This window comes from Dipodomys merriami, unplaced genomic scaffold (genome assembly GCF_024711535.1).
Source record: "Dipodomys merriami isolate MVZ:Mamm:240054 unplaced genomic scaffold, mDipMer1.0.p SCAF_34, whole genome shotgun sequence".
NCBI classification, from domain to species: Eukaryota; Metazoa; Chordata; class Mammalia; order Rodentia; family Heteromyidae; genus Dipodomys; species Dipodomys merriami.
Window position 1 is genome coordinate 14145535 of NW_027204937.1, and position 21818 is coordinate 14167352.

General features: G+C 52.9%; 1 protein-coding gene across 6 annotated transcripts in view; it reads left to right on the top strand.

The window, feature by feature from the left end:
- LOC138803423 (sodium- and chloride-dependent glycine transporter 1) overlaps nucleotides 1-21818 on the top strand; it is a 33913-nt gene that overhangs the window by 9612 nt on the left and 2483 nt on the right. For 2 of the 6 annotated variants that reach the window (XM_069987411.1, XM_069987409.1), the window contains exons 3-12: nucleotides 12717-12873; nucleotides 13402-13533; nucleotides 13980-14250; nucleotides 18153-18285; nucleotides 18469-18603; nucleotides 18693-18796; nucleotides 19262-19499; nucleotides 19586-19720; nucleotides 19834-19933; nucleotides 20021-20121. In XM_069987411.1, coding sequence (XP_069843512.1) covers nucleotides 12717-12873; nucleotides 13402-13533; nucleotides 13980-14250; nucleotides 18153-18285; nucleotides 18469-18603; nucleotides 18693-18796; nucleotides 19262-19499; nucleotides 19586-19720; nucleotides 19834-19933; nucleotides 20021-20121 — 1506 coding nt within the window. Of the gene's footprint in view, nucleotides 1-5697; nucleotides 5864-12716; nucleotides 12874-13401; nucleotides 13534-13979; nucleotides 14251-18152; nucleotides 18286-18468; nucleotides 18604-18692; nucleotides 18797-19261; nucleotides 19500-19585; nucleotides 19721-19833; nucleotides 19934-20020; nucleotides 20122-21818 lie in introns of those variants that run through there. The other 4 variants (XM_069987410.1, XM_069987413.1, XM_069987412.1 and 1 more) reach the window with 4 other exon arrangements.

Sequence of the window (21818 nt, forward strand, 5' to 3'; positions counted from 1 at the left end):
CAAAAAACAAAAATAAAAAACAAGAAAACCAACTTTTTGTTAGAATTTTCTTCTGAAATCTCCTCAATAATCTTCCTCCCCTTCTCCAAGCCACGGCCCCTCCTTTGTCCTCTACTTCAGAGCATAGGAGTGGTGGTGGGAAGGCCCTTCAAGAAACAAGAGCCTGGGGAATGGTCTTGAAGGAGCAAGACTCATTGATGGATGGAGCAGGTTGGCACCGGAAGCAGGAAGCAAGAGAAAGAAGCCAGAGCCTATCCTGAGGGCTATGGTTGTATTTTTTGTCTTAGAATCTTGCCTCAGGGACAAGCCAGACTGGACAGCTGTCAGGGGAGGAAGCCAGTGACCGAGGACAGCCCTCCCTCAACAGCTCCCTCCCCATCAATGCCTTCTGTTGCTTCCCTCATTTAATTAAAGACTAGTTGGCCTGGGGTCTCTGTTAAGCCTTCTCTTAGCTAACCTAGTCTCTCACCAAAAATTTCTGGGATTTAGAGAACGTGGTTCAGAGGAATGGTTTGGGGAAAGGTATGGGGTGATTCTGCTTCTGTCCAATCCTATTCTGAATCTCTAGCATCCAGCTCTTCAAGGAGTCTGAATAAACCAGACTTCTGAAAGGATTTTTTGTTAGTGGTGGTGGTAGAGGTGGTTGTAGGGCTTGAACTTGGGGCCTGGGCGCTGCCCAAGCTCTTCTGCTCAAGGCTAGCAATCTACCACTTTGAGCCACAGGGCCACTTCCAGTTTTCTGGTGGTTGATTGGAGATAACTGCCTCCTGGACTTTCTTGCCTGGGCTGGCTTCAAACCGTGATCCTTAGATCTCAGCCTCCTGAGTTGCTAGGGTTACAGGCTGAACCACTGGTGCCCAGCTGAAAGGATTCTTGAGCCAGTCTAGAATCAGTTGAGATGCTCAGGTTAGGCACAGATGGAGAGTTTATGATATTAACTCTTGCTGGGAGGTAGATCTTGTGTTAGAACCTAAGCAGGACCTCACCTTTTCCCTGGGAAATCTCAGCCCTCCCCTCTCCTTTCCTTGAGACACTAAGCCCTGTGAGCCCCTTCAAGAACTCCATGGTTCTTCTCTGGAGTGACCCTGGCAGGGCTGGCAGGCAGGAGAGCTGGTGAGCACAAGAATTGGGGTACCCATGTGGGCAGCTCAGAGAGCCTGAGTTACTAGGTCCCAGCTGAGCTTCCTGGACCGGTGCTATGCCTTCCAGCCGCCCGTGGGAGGGAATGCTGTCTTGGGACTCCCGTTCCCAGCACCAGGATGGCCTAAAGATAGCTGGGGCTTGCCCTCTGCCCTTTGCCTTCTACCCACTGCTGTGTTTGAAGCTCATAGCATCTGTCCCATGGGTACCCCCGGTGGTTACTCAGAGATTTCTATTCCTGCTTCTTGTTCAGCTTTGCTGATGACCTTGGGCTACTCTATTCTTGGGTCCCAGTTTGGAACTGAAGCAGCTCCATTCAGAGCTTGTCTCTAGGATACAGCCAGTCCCTGCCAAGACCCATCCCTGCTTACTAACATGGAGCTAAGTCAGCACTTGCTAGGTGTTTGTGTCTTCCTAAGGCCCAGTGGCTGAGGAAGTTCCTTCCAAATGCTACATCACTAGATGCCCTCCTAGGTCAGAAGAGAGGATGATGAAGACGTGTCTGTGAGCTGATGATGCCGAGAACTTCCTGGTTTTCTGTGGCTTCTATTACACTGTTTGTTTCCTGTTATCAAAGAGTTGGACAACTAGCCTCTACCTTGAGGTCCTCACTTCCACTGCCCTTGACCTCTGGTTTCAGGTCTCTTCAGTATCATCACAGGAGCTTCTTCTGGGCTCTCAGGCAGGTGCCCTAGAGAGGAGCCAGCCATTTCCCAGCACGTGCCCAGGCCCACATGCTTGTTGCACGTGTCTCTACCCCCACTCCCAGCCCAGATGGTCTCTGCCAGGCCAGCTCAGCTGCCTCCCTCACGCCTCAGTGGATCTTAGGACAGGGCCTTGCGAGGACCCAGCTGGCCAGGGTACCTCCAAGCTGGGAGCAGCTGGGATGCTCGGGGGCACCGAGGGTGGGTGGGATGGTCCTTCCATGGAGGCCCAGGGCCTCTGTACACGTGTAGGGCAGGGCTGTCTGGGTCTCAAAGGACAGGAGCTGGAGGAGGGGAGCACAGGAGAGTAGGCAGAAGTCTTGACTGGCTTAGTTTTAACCCTACCAACTCACACCAAGCTCCCAGGCTGGCCATTTCAGTCTCTTCCCCTGGCCTGAGCCAGGTTGGCTTCTTCCCATGTCTTTGAACATTTTGATTGAGTCATCCAGATACCAGGACGGTGGGTGTCAGAGCTTCTAAGTCCCAGAAGACTCTGCAAACACCAGCAGCCACCTGGGCCTGCCCCACCCTTCTGCTTTGACTTGAGGATTTGGAGACCTCTTGTCTGCAGCATTCATCACAGGGCCTAGAACACAGTGAGTGCTCGTGCATCCAGTCCAGTCTTGGCATGTAGCAAGTGCTCAGCTAGTATAGGCTTGGCATATGTTGGGAATTCACCAGGCACAGGGTTTGGCACATGTTGAGCGCTCCCTTGGTAGAAGGCCCTATCAGCCCTGGGCACTCAGCACAAGTTGCAACATGTGGGAAATGCTCAGCTAATACAAACTTGGCACAGCCTGAGCACTCAGTGGAGAGCCTGCCACCCAGTGGATACTCATCTAGTATGGTGCCCAGTGCACAGTGGGTGCTTATTCAACTCAGAGATGGGCATTTTCACCTCATGTGAAGGACTTAGCATACCACAGGGGTTCACTTGACATGGGTAGACACACGGAGCTCTCAGCTTAGGGCCTGGCACATAGTGGGCCCTCGCTTAACACAGGACCTGGCACATAATTTGTACCCTTCCAGCATTGGATTGAGCATTACTCTGGTAATGTGGGTATTCTCCTGGCACACATCTAGCATGCAATGTTTTTCTCTCAGTATTGGACCTGACACACAGTGGGCACTCTTGCTGATACAGCTTCTGGCATCTAGTACTATTCTAACCCAGGTGTTGGCACATAGTAGTAGATACTCTCCTAGCTCAGTGATGGCACACAGTCTATAAGAAAGTGCTCTTCTATACAAGACAGCTTAAGCAATGATTTTCTGATGGTTCTAGATGTGCGAATACTACTTCCCTGGGGAAATGGAATGTCCAGATCCAGAGGAAAAGGCCCTGCCTTCTTCAGGCTTCTTGGACTCTAAGACCCTCCTTTCGTTCCCCTTTCACTTCCTCTGTAGCCCACATACTCAGTCCTATGGCCTCATCTTCCCGTACACAGCTTCCCCTAGTCATCCCCATGTCCCTAGCACTCTTGAATACTAGCTCAGCAGGACCTTCCCTCCAGAGTCACAGAGGACAACAAAGTCCCTAGAATCTTTGCCCTTCTGGAAGGATGCCCACTCTTATTAAGGAAAGTCAAAAGGCTGGGGCTAGGGGAGTCAGCCTTGCTAAGTGGGGCTGGAGCAGCTGGATCCCACTAATGAGGCCTCATTACAGCCAGGGCCCAGCTGGGCTGCTGCCGCCTCCTGTCCCCATAGCCAGAGCCAGGGAAAGCCATCCAGCCAGGGCTGCCTGTTCTGGGAACCCAGCCCAGACCAGGGCAGCCAGAGCCCACCCTGGGTGGAAGTGAGCCTTTGGGCATCATGGGTGACTGGGCCTTCCTGGAGCCAGTGGCCCGACCAGGGCCTTGGCCCTTAGACTGTGCCCAAAGGAATTCAGGGGAGTGTGTCTGGGGCCTGGTTGCATGAGCCTGGCCCATTGAGTAGCTAAGTTGGAAAGGTCTAAGGCTATACTTAGGAGGGAGCCCAAAGGCCCATGCAGCCATCATGGGACTGTTAGGAGGACTGAGTTAGTATACATGAAGTGTTTAGGACTCACAGAAAATGCCTAATGTCTATTGTTGCTTATTGTTATTACTAATGCTACCTATATTCAGTGGTTGGTAGATATCCACATTTTAAAGATGCAGAAATGGACAACAGACACGTTAAGCAACTTATTTAAGGTTGTATATGGTGAGAGGCTGCCAGACCTTGGATTTGAACTCAGGCCTATCTGACTGTGCCATTTTTCAAATATTAAATTTTTTTTTGTTTTTTATTTTTGCCTGTCCTGGGGATTGAACTAATGGCCAGAGTGCTGTCCCTGAACCTCTTTGTGCTCAAGACTAAACACTCTACCACCTGAGCCACAACACCACTTCTGACTTCTTTGTGTGCGTGTATCAGTCATGGGGCTTGAACTCTGGGCCTGAACTCTGTCCCTCAGCTCTTCAGCTCAAGGCTAGTGCTCTACCACGTGAGCCATTGCACCACTTCTGGTTTTTTGAGTGGTTTATTGGAGATAAGAGTCTCACGGCCAGGGCTGGGAAGGTGGTTCAGTGGTAGAGCGCTTGCCTTGCATGCCTGAGGCCCTGGGTTCGATTCCTCAGCACCACATTAAAAAAAAAGCCGGAAGTGGCGCTGTGGCTCAAGTGGTAGAGCTCTAGCCTTGAGCTGAAGAGCTGAGGGACAGCGCCCAGGCCCAGAGTTCAGGCCCCCCCCCCCCAAAAAAAAAAGAGTCTCACGGCCTTTCCTGCCCAGGCTGGCTTTGAACCGTGATCCTCAGATCTCAGTCTCCTGAGTAGCTAGGATTACAGGCGTGAGCCACAGGTGCCTGGCCTCAGATATTTTTTAAAGTGTTATCTTTCCCTAGTCAGTCTTCCCTATATTCTCCAAACTCACAGAAAAAATGTCCTTCCAGCAGAATTCATGTACACCTCATTTGACAAGTGTTTACTACGCTCCTGCTGTTTACCATTCCTTCCTCTACCATCTTACCAGTTTCCAAAGGGACTTAGCCCTTCCCAGGACTAGAATACTGGTCCCACCTTCTTCCTAGCCCACTTTCCTAGCTCAGGCTTGTGTCTGAGTGTCAGCTAGGGACTAACCAGTGAGTATAGCCTCAGGGGAGAAGGGCTGGATTGGATGAGACCCCACTGTAGTCATGGGGACACTGCCAGGATCACCCAGCCCATATACCACACTCTCAGACCTGTGTATCAGGTTCTGGATGATGCAGTACAAATCCCTCTGAGTCCTTATTCCATCCCTCCTTCCCTTTGGACTCAGTAGTGACCCTGTCTTGGTTAGCACCATCTGTCTTTGGACTGGTAATGGCACAGTCACTAGGTCAGAGAGTTCTTGCATGGTTCTTCACATTCTCCTGTGAGGACACCCCTTCAGTTATCTTGGCTGAGTAGAGAGTCCCCAACTCCCAAAGAAAGATACAGCTGCAGGAACCAATATCTCCCAGTCCACACCACTGGAAGAAGATGTTTGAGATGCCCTGGTACTGCCCTGTGGACTGAGCCCTCACCACCAGGGCCCCCACAAAGCAAGGACCATCAATCCTTGGCCACCAACTACCTTACCCCAGGGGCCCACCCACAGCTGTGGGAGGGGGTGGCCATCCTCTCACCCTGTCCTACACTCCTTCTGCCCCACTCTGGGAAAGGGGGGGGGGGAAATTGAGAGAGAGAGGGAGGGAGTATGTGTGTTTTGTTCTAACAACTTGCTGGGAACAAGGGAAAAACACAACAAACCCTATGCCTCATTCTCTGTGGAGCTGCATGGGGACTGGCCGGAGGGGGAGGGCCAGGGCAGGGGGAGGCAGAGCTTCGGGAGGAGGTGAGGTGAAAGTAATTGCCGCTGCCCAGCCCGGCAGCGGGAGAGGCAGGGGATGCGTCAGTGTCGCACTGAAGCTGGCAGAGGTGTGAATGAGCGGTGGAGACACGCGGCTTGCTCCCAGCGCTCACCCCAGGATGGCCACAGCTCATGGACCTGTGACTCCCTCTCCCCCAGAACAGGTCAGTCACTTTCCAGAAGATTGAGCCCCCTTCCTGGTGTCAGGCAGGCTTGGAAGCTCAGCTGGCAGTGGGGCAAGGGGCTGAGTGGTTTGTGCCAGGGAGGGACAGGCACAGCCAGCCAGTGAGACAGACACCAGCCGAAGTGACCCAGAAAGTTGCAACTGTGCAAAGGAGTTCAGGAAGAGTTAGCTGTGTGGTGGGGGTGCAGGGGAGGCAAGTTGGGGGGGGTAAGGGCTCCCCCAGCCCAAGGACCTGCTGAGAATCTGCTCTGAGTATCAAAGCTGCATTGTCCCAGCTCCCGGGGAGACGGGCCGGAGGTGCCCAGGAATTGTACTAATCAATACAGCTTCATTGTCTGTGCCACGGCAGTTACTCCTATGGGGAGAGAGGGTGAGGCGGCAGAGAAATGTGGTACATGGCTCGGTGGTGGGGGTGGGGGAGGGGAGGGGACAAGACTCTCAGCTGGGAGGAGTAGGGGACCCCCCCTCCCCCTGTGGAAGGTTTGCCAGTGTCCAGGACAAAGTGCCCATGGGGATGGGAGCCATGCGTCCTTACCTCTTGAAGTTAGGACTTGACAAGGATGCCAGGCACAATGTGGCTGATGGCAGTGAGGCAGAGGAGACCAGGAAAGCTGCCCTTCTCCCCTGTAGGACATCCTGACTTGACCTGCCAAAGACAAGAGAAGAAATGTCCTTTGAGGCCATGTGGGTGGGGTTTGGGAGACGTGTTATGCACCCGTAAACTTCAAGACTGTTAGGGTCAATATCTAGAGCCCACTTTTCCCAGAATGCCACCATGCTGCCAACCAAGGAGCCAGAAGCTGCCCACAGCTGCCCCAGTGCAGGCTAAGACTGTTCCCCCTGGCGAGGAAGGTGAGAGTATGGGCAGGACCTATCTAGCATCCTTTACCACTCTCCCCAGAGTCTAGAGTGGAGCCTAGCATGCCTAGGTGCCAATCTTCTGCTTGCTGCCCACAAAATGGGCAGGTCACTCTCTGCCACTCAGGGCTCTGTGACAGAACACAAGGTATATACTTGCCTGGACTCTGCAGGCAATCTGGGAGGAGTTCAGGGAGGGGCCCTGCCCAGAGCTTTCCTGAGCCAAGAGGAATGTACAACCCTGGAGATTGTTCTGGCAAAAGGGGGATGGAGGACTAGATTTTCCCACGATTCTGTTCCTCTACCTACAGCTCCTGACTCTGCCCACATCTGGATGCCTGAGGCCAGAGATCAGGCCTGTCTTTGGGTCTTCCAGATACCACTCAATGTGTTGCCAGTAAAGGATAGACAACCTCTGTCACTGTATGGCAGATGCTGCCCAAGAGCCACTTTAGCTCCTGGCCTAAAGGGAGAAAACTCCAGTAAACAAACCACCAGTTCAATGCTAGTGGCTCCTGCCTGTAACACTAGCTTTTCAGGAGCCTGAGGCCTGGATGATCATGGTTTGAAGCTAGCCTAGGAAGAAAAGTTCTTGGGACATCATCTCCAATTAGCCAGCAAATGCTGCGCTAGTGGGCATAGCTCACATGGTAGAGTGCCAGCCATGAGCAAAAAAGCCAAGTGAAAGTACAAGGCCCTGAGTTCAAGCTCTGGTACTAGCACCAAAAAGAAAAGAACCAAGGGTAGACGTGGGATCTAAGACAGCACAGTTGGCTGTAATGGCTATTGCACTTGATTTCCCCACTGGAGCTCAGAGAAACTTGCCAGTGATCTGATTTGGCTCAGTCAGTCTGGGATGTGAGGTCTTGCCTGTTCTCGTCTATAAAGTTTGTCTTGGATAGGACTTCATCCCATGAGCAAGCCCTGGGGCCGGAGAGTCCGAAACAAGCAGCCTGCTGGGTCCCTGTGGAGCCCGCCCTGCCAGGGCAGCTCCAGGATTCCTCTGTGTCCACTGAGAATGGGAAGGAGTTCACAATTCACAAAAATACCCACAGGACACTGGGGGGATGGCGGGAGTCCCCAGCCGAAGCAGAGCCAGAGTGCAGGGTTGAAGGCTGGGCTGTGTTCAGGCATGGTAGAAAGGAGGGAGTTCTGTCTTTCACTCACTGTTATCTCTAGGGTAATAGCCTGGCCACTGTTTCCTTCTTTATGCTTTTCTGGACTTCTCCAAATTGTGTGTGTGTGTGTGTGTGTGTGTGTGTGTGTGTGTGTGTGTGTGTGTGTGTGTGTGTGTGTGTGTGTGTGTGTGTGTGTGTGTGTGTTTACAATCAGAAGAAAATGTGTAAATACTTTTTAAAAAGTAATCTAGAGAACTAGTAGGAACAAAATGGGAAATACAGGGAAAGTTAGAAACAGCCAAGTTGCAGGTAGGATCACCTGACCTCTATACCCTGGTTTCCAAGATGGGGGTGCTAAGTGGAAGTGACTTGCCCTTGGCTACTGGAGAAGCAGGTTCTAGAACATCTGAGTTCTAACCCTCTGTACTTCTTACCACAGCCAAGCTCGGGGTAGAGTAGGAGATCCAGATTCTGCCCTCAGAGCTGAACAGCCTTAATTCCAGTAGCTTGTCCAGGACACCAAATAAGCCAGGCAGAGGGCTATGTAAAGGACTTACATAAGTGACTGCTCAGTGGGGCTTAGCCAGCCAGGCTGGGCCAGACGGGGAAGGAGGCTGTTAACCCAAGAAAGATCGTAGTCTTGATACAGGAGGGGCACCAGGCCCTCCAAGGCAGGTTCTGAGGATCAGGGAGCTTCAGATACCGGTGTGCATGTGTGTGTGTGTGTGTGTGTGTGTGTGTGTGTGTGAGAGAGAGAGAGAGAGAGAGAGAGAGAGAGAGAGAGAGAGAGAGAGAGAGAGAGAGAGAGAGAACACGCATACATGTGTATGGCAGTAGCATTCCCTGCTCAGCTATAGAAGGAAAGCTCCCAAGCCTGCACTCTGCACTCTTCCCAGTCTGGGAGAGCTTGGGTACAGGTCAGGGCAGTCTCTTTCCTGGAGACTACCCAGCAGTCCATGGCAGTGGTGAGTGGGACCTGCTTGTGTGACTGTAGTCTCTCATGGCTGCTGGGAAGGGTGGCAGGACACAGGCAGGAGGATCAGAGGAGAACCTCCCACTATGTTTTTATTTCTCACTAAGGTGTGAGCACGTGAGGAGGGGATGCAGCAGACAGGATGGCATGCAGTAGGCAGAAGCCTGGAGCTCTGCCTGTCTGAGCCTCGGGCTTCGGCAGACAGTAGACAATCAAATTATAAGCACGGAGGGGTGTTTTTGTGGGCATTTTGGAGCCGATACCCATTTCAGGTACAGTTAATATCAATGATAGAACTGTCCACTCATCAGATCAAGAAAAGCAAAAGTCTTAAAATGGGAAAGATAAAGGTAAGGTGGGGGAAAAATGCCGCAACATTGAAATCATTACCCCTAGGAGGCTAGGACAGGGAGGAAGCCACAGCAGAGCTGGACAAGGAGTAGAATCAGAGCACCCAGAAAAGCCTGCAGTGAGGGAGCATTTGAAGATTGTTCCTTTGGTTTGCTTGCAAAAAGGAAGTCTTGGCTGTGTCTCCACTGAAAGCTGAGGAACCACTCATCCCCACCCAGCCTCCTAAATCTAGATTGCAGTGGAATTGAAGTCAGGGGCCAACTGGGCAAGTCTGGAAGTCAGGGCACCCCTGTGAGGAGATTCAGGGTTGGGCTGGTGGAGATGGGTGCCCCTTCTGTGGGGAGCTTCTGCACCCAGCTGACCTCTAATATCATTAGGCTCTCCCTGCCAACCCCATTCTGGTCCCCGTCCTGCAGGCGCTGGCGTTCTGCATTGTGCGCACGGCTGAACCAGTTAGCACATGGCTCAGTGGTGTGCGATTCATTAGCTGGCTCTTGAGGGCTTGGGCAGACTGCTGCTCCCTGTGGCACGTGGCTAGGGGCACCACCATCCTTCCTTCCTGTCCCCCTCCAAGCCTAGAAAATGGTGAACCTGGAAGGTCTAGGTCTGTTCCTGTTGTATGTGGTCGGGGGACCCAGCTCAGTTCCTTCTTACTGCTCGGCCAGGAGAGAGGTCTTGAACTTTAAGCCTTGGAGAACTCAGTCTCTTCCAGGGACCTTGACCTTGATCTATCCATTGGGTCATGTGGGACCCTCAGCTGTCCCTTTTACATTTCTAACCACTGCCCTATGACCCCACCCACAGACTGCAGCTGCCACAATCCTACATTGTGCCCCTAAGTAAACAAGCCTAGGACAGAATAAAAGTGTTATTGTAGAGCTAATATATAGGAGGCCTATTTGGCTGCTACTTGTTTGGGAATGGGTCAGGCCTTGCACCCTCCCTCTGAAAATGGTCCCTTGACTCTGGTTTGCTATACTTGTCCCAAAGAGGGCCTTTGGAGGTGGTGATATGCTCAAGTAAGATTCCATAGGGGGGCCACTCTCTCCCACAGCTTAGTGTGCTTCTGCGTCCCCTCACCAGGAAGGCCTTCTTTGGCCTCCTGTCCTCCTCCCATGCTCTTATAACTCTGACAGTGTGCCCTTTGCAGTCACATTGAGGCTGCATTTTAAATGATGTATGTAGGCTGGACATCAGTGGCACATGATTATAATCCCAGCTACACAGGAGACAGATCTGAGAACCATGTTTCAAAGTCCATTTGTGGTCGGTCAGTCATGGGGCTTGGGTGCTGTCCCTAAGCTCTTTTGCTCAAGGCTGATACTCTACTACTTTGAGCCACAACACCACTTCCGGTTTTCTGGTGGTTAATTTGAGATAAGAGTCTCACAGACTTTACTGCCTTGGGCTGGCTTTGAACCATCATCCTCAGATAGCAGCCTCCTGAGTAGCTAGGATTATAGGCGTGAGCCACCACCACCCAGCTTCAGAGTGCTTCTCGAAGGAGCTCTCACACCCTGTTTTCCCATGCTGTCCAGGGGAATGAGGGACAGCTTGGCTGCTGGAGCAGCCCTGAGTTGGGTGTGCAGGCTGGCCCCTCACAACTTTGTCTGCCAGAGGTTGGTACGCTTGTGTTTGTATTCCTTTATGGACCTTTCCAGAAGTTTCTAGGGCACCTGTGAAGCCATTTTTGTCTGTCTGCCAGTGTCGCAGTCTGACAGCATTTCAAAGTGATGGGCCACCTTGCTTATTATTGGCCAAGCAACTGTTGTCCTTGGCGATATCTCTTTCAAGCTGAGTGTCAGCGTCATGCTGCTGTCTCTGAGGCCACATTGCTCTATCTCTGATCCAGGTGTCCTTCAGAGATTTCTTTTTTTTTTTTTTTTTTTTTTTTTGGTCCAGTCGTGGGGCCTGAACTCTGGGCCTGGGCACTGTCCCTCAGCTCTTCAGCTCAAGGCTAGTGCTCTACCACTTGAGCCACAGCGCCACTTCTGGCTTTTTTTTTCTTTTTGCTTATGTGGTGCTGAGGAATCGAACCCAGGGTCTCAGGCATGCAAGGCAAGCGCTCTACCACTGAGCCACCTTCCCAGCCCCTCCTTCAGAGATTTCTGTCCCTTCCTCTCACAGGAGCATAGCTCATGCTTGGCCCTTAAACACTGCATGTGTTTTTTATCTGGTGCCTCTCAGGGTCTTTATTTTATTTATTTTTTATTTTTATTTTTGCCAGTTCTGGGGCTTGAACTCAGGGCCTGGACACTGTCCCTGAGCTTCTTTTGCTCAAGGCCAGCACTCTAACACTAGAGCCCCAGTGCCACTTCTGGCTTTTTCTGTTTATATGCTAGTGAGGAATCAAACCCAGGTCTTCATGCATGCTAGGCAAGCACTCTACCACTGAGCCACCTTCCCAGCCCCCTTTATGTCTTCTTAACGAGACTCTTCAGCCCTTGGGTGCAGGGTGTTTATCAAGCCAGAGGCCTGTGTGGAAGGCGGCTAGCAGTGGTGTGGTCCAGAGAAGGGACACATTCCCTTTTACTAAGGGACCTGCAGCACTAGTTCCAACTCTGAGACTGAGGCTGCCCATGAGCTGTCTTCAGTGGAGCCCTGGGCCACCCAGCCCAGTCTGATGCCTCCAGCAGGCAGGGCCTGCATTCTCCTCCAGCGCACAGCCCTCCATCAACGTTCTCCACCTTGTGACTTCATATTCTTCAGGCAACTCTCTTAATACACCCAGACTCTTCTCCCTTCCACGCTTTTCTAGAACTATGGTTTCCCCCAGCAGAGTCTGTCCGCAGTCTGTCCTCAAAGTCTAGCACGGTGCCTCTAACTCTGGTCTCTTCCCCTGACTCATGGCCCAGCAACCCTAGCTGTAACCTCAGTCAGCTTCTCCAGAGCCCCCTCCCCAGCTGTGGGCACTATGGAGTCTCCCCTGGATCCTCTCACATGGAGCCTTGCAATGTCCTCCCTAGAGCTGGCCCAGCTCAGCTGCTCCCCACTTTTCTCCAGACATTTCCCACTCTATACCCTAGGAAGAAGCCTTCAGCTGGGGGAGGGGTCTTGCCAATGACTGCCCATGGGCAGCGTGCTCAGCCTGGCGATGTAGTAGGCAGCCGGGCGGGGGTGGGGGGGGCTGTCTGGACACAGGCCCCTTTGTGCCCAGCCTGACTTGGCTGCTTGGTATGAGGTTCAGCTGCTCCCAGATCCGTACCCCGAGGGGAGAAGGAGGTTTGAGAGAGGTGGGAAGATCTCATCTCTACTCCCCCCTCAGTATCCCACTCCCAGTAGTGAACAACAGCCCTTCAGGTGTGCGTACACACCTGGCACCGGCTGCTGGGGCTCAGTAAGGGAGGCTCTGCTGGGCATCCTCTGGCAGCCACTGGTCCTTGCTCCCCTCCTCCGTCAGGTCTGCCAGCAGAGGGAACGCCCAGGAGGAAGATGCTTGAAGGGTCCAAGGTGTTCCCACTGGGGGAGGCTCAGAGGGTCAAGCATGGAGGACAAACGCCTTGCTGATGGTGACTTTTCTCCTGTCCCCACAGAATGGTGCTGTGCCCAGCGAGGCCACCAAGAGGGACCAGAACCTCACACGGGGCAACTGGGGCAACCAGATCGAGTTTGTACTGACGAGCGTGGGCTATGCCGTGGGCCTGGGCAATGTCTGGCGCTTCCCATACCTCTGCTATCGCAACGGGGGAGGTACCCAGTGGACACAGGGCAGGGACCACTCACTCTGGTAGAGCCCACTCACCAGGGCCTGGGCTACTCTCTCCCTGGTTCAGACCCTGCTCCAGAAGGGCTGGCCTCTGGCCCTCATCTGTATCCCTTCCTTAGCTTAAGTATAAGACTACCCTTCAACCCTGCTCCCTTGAGGCAAGAAGTGAAGAAAATAGCGCAACTTCCTGGGGTTCACTCTCTTACCCTCGTGTGTCAGCATCTGCTCGCATGTGTCATGTTGTGAAACTGATTGGTTAAACCATCCATTCCCACCCAAACATGGCAGCTCCAGGATTGGATTCTGTGGGGAGCCGACTTCCCAGGAGCCTCTGTCAAGTTCAAAGGCCGTTAGGGGACTATGCCTCAGATCCCAGCTCCTCCTCAGTGCCTGCCACACCCCTACTCTAATCCTATCCAATCACAGGGTTTTACTGTTGGGTTTGGAGCAAGAAGGCCAGGGGGATTTCCCAAGCCCACCCTGAGCCACACCTACCTCTCCCTGCCCACCAGGCGCCTTCATGTTCCCCTACTTCATCATGCTGATATTCTGTGGGATCCCCCTCTTCTTCATGGAGCTCTCCTTTGGCCAGTTCGCAAGCCAGGGCTGCCTGGGAGTCTGGAGGATCAGCCCCATGTTTAAAGGTAAGACCTGGGTGGGTGGGGCTGGCGCTCTCTCTCTCTCTCTCTCTCTCTCTCTCTCTCTCTCTCTCTCTCTCTCTCTCTCTCTCTCTCTCTCTCTACCTCTCCCCTCTCACACACACAGGCCTCTGGAGGCCTTGTCCACTAACCCATCTGTATAAACACTGCCATCCCCTGTGGAGCCTTGGTCCTGACCCTCAGCCCCACATCAATGGCTAAGCCATAGATAGCTGCTGGAGTCCATGTTTACATAGCCTCCACCCTCCTCTCCTGCCAATATACACACAAATTACTCCCTAATTCTCCTTGTTATGGCCTTGACCTGCCCCTCCAGCAGCCATCCATCAAAGTCTACCCCTTGGGCCCTCAGGAACTGTTCACCTCACCTCCTTCTGCTCAGATGTGTGAGGCTTCTCCCCCAACAGTGCTGATTGGTTCCCCTTCTCCAGGCGTGGGCTATGGCATGATGGTGGTATCCACATATATCGGCATCTACTACAACGTGGTTATCTGCATCGCCTTCTACTACTTCTTCTCATCCATGACACATGTGCTGCCCTGGGCCTACTGCAATAACCCTTGGAACACGCCCGACTGTGCTGGTGTTCTGGATGCCTCCAATTTCACCAATGGCTCCCGGTCCTCCCTCCTTCCCAGCAATCTCTCTCACATGCTCAACCACACCCTGCAGAGGACCAGCCCAAGTGAGGAGTACTGGAGGTGAGGCCCCCCCACTGGAGCCAAGCCAGAACAGGGGACCTGGAGGCAGCCCTCAAGCCCTCCTTGTCCCCATTAGGCAGCCATGTGCAGACTAGATCGGGTTTTCTGACCTCAGCTGTGTTAAGGTGGGTAAAGAGGCTGACAACGCAGAGAGCTATGGAAGATGGCGAGTTGGGAAATCCTTACAGAGTAGTAGTGAGAGAGAGAGCTCCAGACATCTGACAAGACTACAGAAAAGAATTCAGACAAAGGAGGATGGCGTGCTGGTGAGAACAGCATAAGCAAAGGCTCTGGGTCCCAGATAAACAGAGGTTGATCCTAAGGCTGTGGGGAGACTACCATAGCCTGTGGAGGCACAGAGGACTTACAAGACTTAGGCTTCGATTTAGTACTGCAGACCAAAAGAAGCCAAGGAATAGCTAGGGTGCCAAGATCAAAACAGGCCATTCAGAGGTGAGAGACCAGAATCTCAGGACCTGCTGAAAGCAGCTATTGCTGCGAGTGTCCTCGAGCACCTTGTCCAAAGTGGTAGGTGAGGGTACTTCAGGACATCCTGGAAGGAATTTCCCATATCCTGTTGAGGAGCCCCAGGGCAGAGCATATGGGTGAGTAGACCTCATTCATTCACTCCACAAACATTCATGACGTGTGCGCCGCAGGCTCTCTGGCAGGTACGAAGGGCCCAGAGCCTCTGCCCTGAGGAGTTCAAAGTCCGGTGGGAGACCGATAGCTAGTCATAGTAGAGGCAGGTGCTTTGGTATAGGTCCGTGTATGGGGTGTGGAAACACCAAGGAGGTAGTAGTTATGGCTACCCCGGAAAAGGATAAGGATCAAGAGAGCAGAGACTAGGAGGCCTATGGGAGCTGTGCTTGTGGGGGCAACTGGAACAGAGACCGGCAGGCAGCACATGCGCAAGAGTTCGTTGCTAGCCTGAGTTTAAGGCTTTCTCTGCCCTCAGGGAGAGCCACAGGGTTGATGCACAGGCCCCTGGGATTCTGCAGTTCCAGTGGGTCCTCCAAGTCCAGTCCAAAGGGCACAAACCTGGAGCACTAGATCCTCTGTGCCAGCCTCTGCTGGCAGAGGATAGGCCCTCAAAGGTGGGTAAGACATGGCTAACTGCCCTTAGATCGCAGTCTAGGGAACAGAACCTGTCTTCCAGTGAGAGCTTGACAGGCCTGGTGGCTCAGTCGCTGGACAAGCTGTTTCAGGGGCAAGGCAGGACAGTGCGTAAGATACACATGAGCATTGTCTTATAGTGTTCATCCAGTGGAAGAGCTAAGCGGATATTTGCCCAATGCAAGGTGTAAACTGGGCAGCTTGATCTAGCCTGAGGATGATAAGTCCTGTTGGATGTTTCCAGAACCACAAAGCCTTCTGCTCCTCTTCTATACTCTCTCCCTATACCCTCCCCCCAATCAGGTCCTCCATAGTGCCTGTCCCAGGAAAAACTCCCAGGAGAAATCTCTGGAGGTTTTTATCTAGTAAAATCAGAGAATTGCCTTCAGAAATCTGATGGGGGCTGGGAGGGTGACTTCGTGGTAGAGTGCTTGTCTAGCATGCATGAAGCTCAATTCCTCAGTACCACATAAACAGAAAAAGCTGCTGTGGCTCAAGTGGTAGAGCACTAGCCTTGAGCTCCAGGACAGCACCCAGGCCCAGTGTCCAAGCCCCACAACCAGGGGAAAAGAAGAAGAAAAAAATAAAAAGAAAGCTGATGGGGGTGGTGGTGGTGGAGGGCACTGGGTGACCAGCTGAGCCCTGCACACAAGCCTAGGTTGTACCAAGCCTTCCTAAAACCAGCGCTGTCTCTAGTTCCATAGCTTCTTGCTAGAATAGCTCCTTACTGCCACCTCCTGGAAGTCCTGGGAAGTGACCTGTCACAATAGCCTTTGAGCTGGTTTCACGAGAGTTGCCCCCGACCCCATATCCTGAGCATCTACTCTGTGCAGACATATTATTTCAGTAGACACTATTATCCCCAGGTTCAGATCTGGAGGCTGATATTCAGAGGTTAAGTGGTTGCCAGTAACAGGGCCATCTGGTCAGGGGGGCCTGACAGATGTGGTCAGCCCACAAGAACCTTTTGAATAGTGGCATTAGAGTGGTTATGATAGCCCATTACAACTCTGTGTTGGGTAGATTATGCAGGTGTAATTTTCAAGATACCATTTTATGGGGTTGGAGGCATGGCTCAAGTGGTACGGCGCCAGCCAATGAGAGAAAGCATCAGATACGGAGTTTGAGTCCCTGTCTCAGACACCAAAACAAACAAAAAAGTTAACATTATATGAATTAGGAAATCAAGACCAAAAAAAATTTTTTTATGGTTAGTGGTAGATAGAGTGCTTGCCGAGCATGCAAGCGGCCCCCTTTGATCCTAGCAGCGTAAAAAAAAAGATACCTCTAATATAAGGTAAGTCCAGAGGGCAGATTTCTGAGCTACATCTGCTTCTTGCCCACCCTTCCCACTTAAACCCTCTTCCTCTCTTTCACCATTTCCTTCCACCTGACCTTCACATTCTTTTTTTTTTAATTTTTATTTATTTTTTATTGTGAAAATACTGTACAGAGGGGTTACAATTACATGGGTAAGATAATGAGTACATTTCTTATCAAGCATTGTAGCCTCCTCCTTTGTTTCCCATTCCCATCCCCCGACCTTCACATTCTTATCTGTGCTGGTCTGAGTCCTGCCACCAGGCCCTAGCTTCATGACCAGGTTTTCCCAGCTCCACAACCTCTGTGGCATCCAACACCTAACACCCAACACAGTAATCCTAGCCCACCTTCCCCCATTCAAATCTTGCCTCTGCCATTTATGTCCTCTTGGGTCTTGGGAAGTCATCCAACCTCATGTATTTACCCTTCAGAGTGGTTATGATAACCCCTTCATTGATGTGTGTGTGTGTGTGTGTGTGTGTGTGTGTGTGTATGCGTGCACGCGTGTGCGTGCATGCGCATGTGCACATGCGCACGCCAGAGCTGGAGCTTGAACTCAAGGCCTGGGCACTGTCCCTGAGCTTTTATGCTCAAGGCTAGTTTTAGTGCCTTATTTCTTTTTTTTTTTTTTTTTTTTGTCGGTCGTGGGGCTTGAACTCCGGGCCTGGGCGCTGTCCCTCAGCTCTTCAGCTCAAGGCGAGCGCTCTACCACTTGAGCTACAGCGCCACTTCCGGTTTTCTGGTGGTTTATTGGAGATAGGAGTCTCACAGTCTCTCCTGCCCGGGCTGGCTTTGAACCGTGATCCTCAGATCTCAGCCTCCTGAGTAGCTAGGAGTACAGGCGTGAGCCACCAGCGCCCGGCCCTCCGCCTTCTTCCATGAGGAAGAAGCTGCTCCATGCAAGTCTGGATACCCAGTGGCCTGGCCCATAGCCTGGCATATGAGTGTCCTGTTGATAGAAAGAGCACAGCTGGGCCCATAGGGAGGAGTTCAGGAGCTTAGCACCTGGCTGACTTCCCTTACTTGGTGGGAGATGGAGAAGACTAGGGTGAAATACTTAACAGAAGGCTTCCTGGAAGAGGTGGCTCTGACAGGATGAAAGAGGGATTCCCAAAGGGCAAAATGCAGAGACAAAGGGCAAGTGTCTGTGGGTGGGCCCAAGCAAAAACTGGGAGATGCCCATGCCCCAGGGGAGGCCTGGGCCTCAGATAACTCCTTGAGGCCAGGACGCTGAGTCCTTGAGGGTCCCAAGAGAGGCTGCATGGCAGTGGACTTGGGTCAAATTGTCAGGAGTTGCAGTTGGCTGCTAGGGGCTGGGCTGGCTGGGACTGGGGTCCTGAATGTGGCTCCCGTCTCACACAAACAGGCTGTTGTGGGAGAAAGGGGAGCAGCTAGCAGGCCCATGGGGTTTGGGAACTGCAGCATGGAGGCTGGCCGTGGAGTGACAGCCTCCCCTTCCCCAGGCTCTACGTGTTGAAGCTGTCAGATGACATCGGGAACTTTGGGGAGGTGCGGCTGCCCCTCCTGGGCTGCCTCGGTGTCTCCTGGGTGGTCGTCTTCCTCTGCCTCATCAGAGGAGTCAAGTCTTCAGGGAAAGCAAGTACCTTCCCCGACAGGGTCTGGCCCTTCCTGGGGGGTGGGTGGGTAGTGGGGAGGGGGTAACGATGGGTCATGGGAAAGAAAGAAAGGCCAGAGCCCAGTGGCGGTGGGGGTGGTTTGAGAGGTCGTAGCAGAGTGGGAAGGGGGGCAGAGAAGTCCATGGAGCCCTGTCCCCCCCAGGTGGTGTACTTCACGGCCACCTTCCCCTATGTGGTGCTCACTATCCTGTTCATCCGCGGAGTGACCCTGGAAGGAGCCTTCACGGGCATCATGTACTACCTGACTCCACAGTGGGACAAGATCCTGGAGGCCAAGGTGGGATGCGGAGGGGGACCCCAGAGGAGTCAGCGTGGGACTAGGGTGATTACCTCTGCCCACATCACCTCACTAGCCACCCTCTGCAGGTGTGGGGCGATGCCGCCTCGCAGATCTTCTACTCGCTGGGCTGTGCCTGGGGCGGGCTCATCACTATGGCTTCCTATAACAAGTTCCACAACAACTGCTACCGGTAAGAGGCCCCGACCTGCCTGGAGGCTGCCCTGTCCCCTGATCTTTCCATAGCCTGATCACCCAGACTCCCAGGCTCTGCCCTGCCAGGGCCCTCGCCTCCCATTCACAGCTCCAAGTCTTGACAATGTTGTATCTGGATGGAGTCACCAGAGCGGGAGGAAAAGCTTTGGCCAAGACAGAAGAGATGAAACAGATATCAGGAATCTGTGAGGGCTCAGGGGCCTACGACTCACTTTCACAAGGCCCAAGAAAAGGAATAGGGGGAGCCTTTGATTCTAGAGCTTTCCATGTCTTCTCTCTTTGGGGAGCAAGCTGACACCCTATGGACTTGAGTCCAAGTTCTTTTTTTTTTTTTTTTTTTTTTTGGTAAACTCCATCTTTTCCATTAGTCCAATAAAGGGATTTGTCAAATATAGATCTGCTCCCCTCTCTTGAACTCTGCCCCTGTTTTCCCCTCTCTCAGGGACAGTGTCATCATCAGCATCACCAACTGTGCCACCAGTGTCTATGCAGGCTTTGTCATCTTCTCCATCCTCGGCTTCATGGCCAATCACCTGGGTGTGGATGTGTCTCGCGTGGCAGACCACGGCCCTGGCTTGGCCTTTGTGGCTTACCCTGAGGCCCTCACACTGCTGCCCATCTCTCCGCTGTGGTCCCTGCTTTTCTTCTTCATGCTCATCTTGCTGGGGCTGGGCACTCAGGTACAGGTGCAGGGTGAGCTGGGGGATTGGGGAGGGAGAAGCAGGGCTCGAGGTCGGGGTCCCGCTCTGATAGCTGTGTCCTGCAGTTCTGCCTCTTGGAGACACTGGTCACTGCCATCGTGGATGAGGTGGGGAATGAGTGGATCCTGCAGAAGAAGACCTATGTGACATTGGGTGTGGCTGTGGCTGGCTTCCTGCTGGGCATCCCCCTTACCAGCCAGGTAAGAACCACATTGAGTTGGAGAAAGGCTGGGCTGCACTTGCCAGGGTACATGGGAAACAAGGGAGCCTGGGGCCTTGGACCCTCCTGGCTCAGTTGCCTGCTGGCCCACAGGCAGGCATCTACTGGCTGCTGCTGATGGACAACTATGCAGCCAGCTTCTCCCTGGTTGTCATCTCCTGCATCATGTGTGTGTCCATCATGTACATCTACGGTAAGTGCCTGCACTTCCATGGCCCTGCCTGTCCATCCCTGGCCAGTCCTGCTGGGTCTGCTGACCCATCCCCCACCCTTTCTCCAGGGCACCGGAACTACTTCCAAGACATCCAGATGATGCTGGGCTTCCCTCCACCTTTCTTCTTCCAGATCTGCTGGCGCTTTGTCTCTCCAGCCATCATCTTCGTGAGTGCCTTGGGGCCCTCCCTGCCCCCTACTGGCCCTCAGCCAAGTGTCTACTTAGGAACCAGCAGAAAGGGAGCAGGAGTCCATCGACCTGGCCAGAGCTCTACACCCACAATTCTGGCTTCTGGTGTCTGAGGGAAAGATTGATCAGATAGGTGTAAGCCACCAGGCCTTGGCCTTGGCTTAGGAAGGAGATGTTGAGCCTCATATTTGACTGAAGGCAATGTCCATGCTTGAAGGGGACGGTGGCTGCAGCAACTCCAGTGAGTCAGCCCCTCCCTGGTGTGTTCTGCCTGGCTTCTTCCGAGGGGGTTTCAGGAGGCTTTGCGATTGATGTCACTGCTCTCACTCAAGGAAGGAGAGGCATGGCAGGATCAGGAATGGTGGAATGTCCCAGAAGCATCCCCTTTTGATGCTAGTTTGTAGGAGTCAAGAGATAGTTCTGCTGTGGGGGCAGCTTTCCAATCTACTAGGAACTGGGTTGGTTTGGGGGGTGCTGTCCTTAATTCTACAAATGCTGAATGGAGAGCAGAACTGGTAGGAAGACCATTCCCTATTCCCCTCCTCCCCCCATTACAAGGAAATAGGCACTTCCTGAACAGTATTCCCATACCACCACCCTCCAGGGGTGATGAGGAAACCAAGACATAGGGATACTAAGTAGTGCCCAAATTACCCAGCTTACAAGAGGCAGCTAATAAAGGTCAATGGTGTGGAGCAGGTAGCCTAGTTTGGAACCAGCCTGCTGGGTGACCATGACTCTAGAAATCATGCCATAGGAAGGAAGAATGGCCTGTGAGTCTGAAAACCAGATCATTGAGGTCAGAGGCTGGGGGCATGAGTTGATAGTATAACAGTACACAGAGAGTCAGAGAGGTCACCTAGTGGTAAAGCAGCATCTAGTCAGTTTGGTCCCGCTCAACTTCTCAGTGCTACAGGGAATTCCACACTGAACTTCCACTCTGGCTCATATTTCTAATAAAAAGGTCCCTGGAGGGCAGAGGCCTCCACCACATGCGGTATGGGGATGTTTCCCCAGCTTGGCACAAGTACCAGCTCTGGCCACTGGCCCAGCTTTGAAACAGGAGGAGCAGACGTCTCCTGTCAGGAGTTGGAGGCCAGTGAAGGCAGATACCACCACCCCACACCCTATCCTCTTGGGGCATGGCACTGACCCAGCTTCTCAGCATTCAGGGTGGACTAATGACTGCCCTGGGGAGACCTGGGGGTACCTGTCCAGGGCAGGAGGAGGAGACAGACAGACAGAAACAAATAGAGCCTATGAGTGCAGCCTCAGCCTGGGATGTGTCTTCTTGAGACAAAGGGGATAGTGCCTCTCTAGGCCCAGAAAGCCAGGCTGGAGGTCCTTTGAGGAGAAGACTCCAGGCTCTGTAGAAACATCTGGACTGTCATATTCTTATATGACATCATCAGGTGACCATATTCGGGGTACTAAGAAGACCCCTGGTCTGGGTCAGGGAAGGCCCAAAGGAGCCAGAGTTCTAGGATGCAGCTAAAAATCTCAGAAGCAGGGCGCCAGTGGCTCATGCCTGTAATCCTAGCTACTCAGAAGGCTGAGATCTGAGGATTGAGGTTCAAAGCCAGCCTGGGCAGACAAGTCCGTGAGACTCCAATTAACCACCAGGAAACCAGAAATGGTGCTGTGGCTCAAGTGGTAGAGCGCTAGCCTTAAGAGT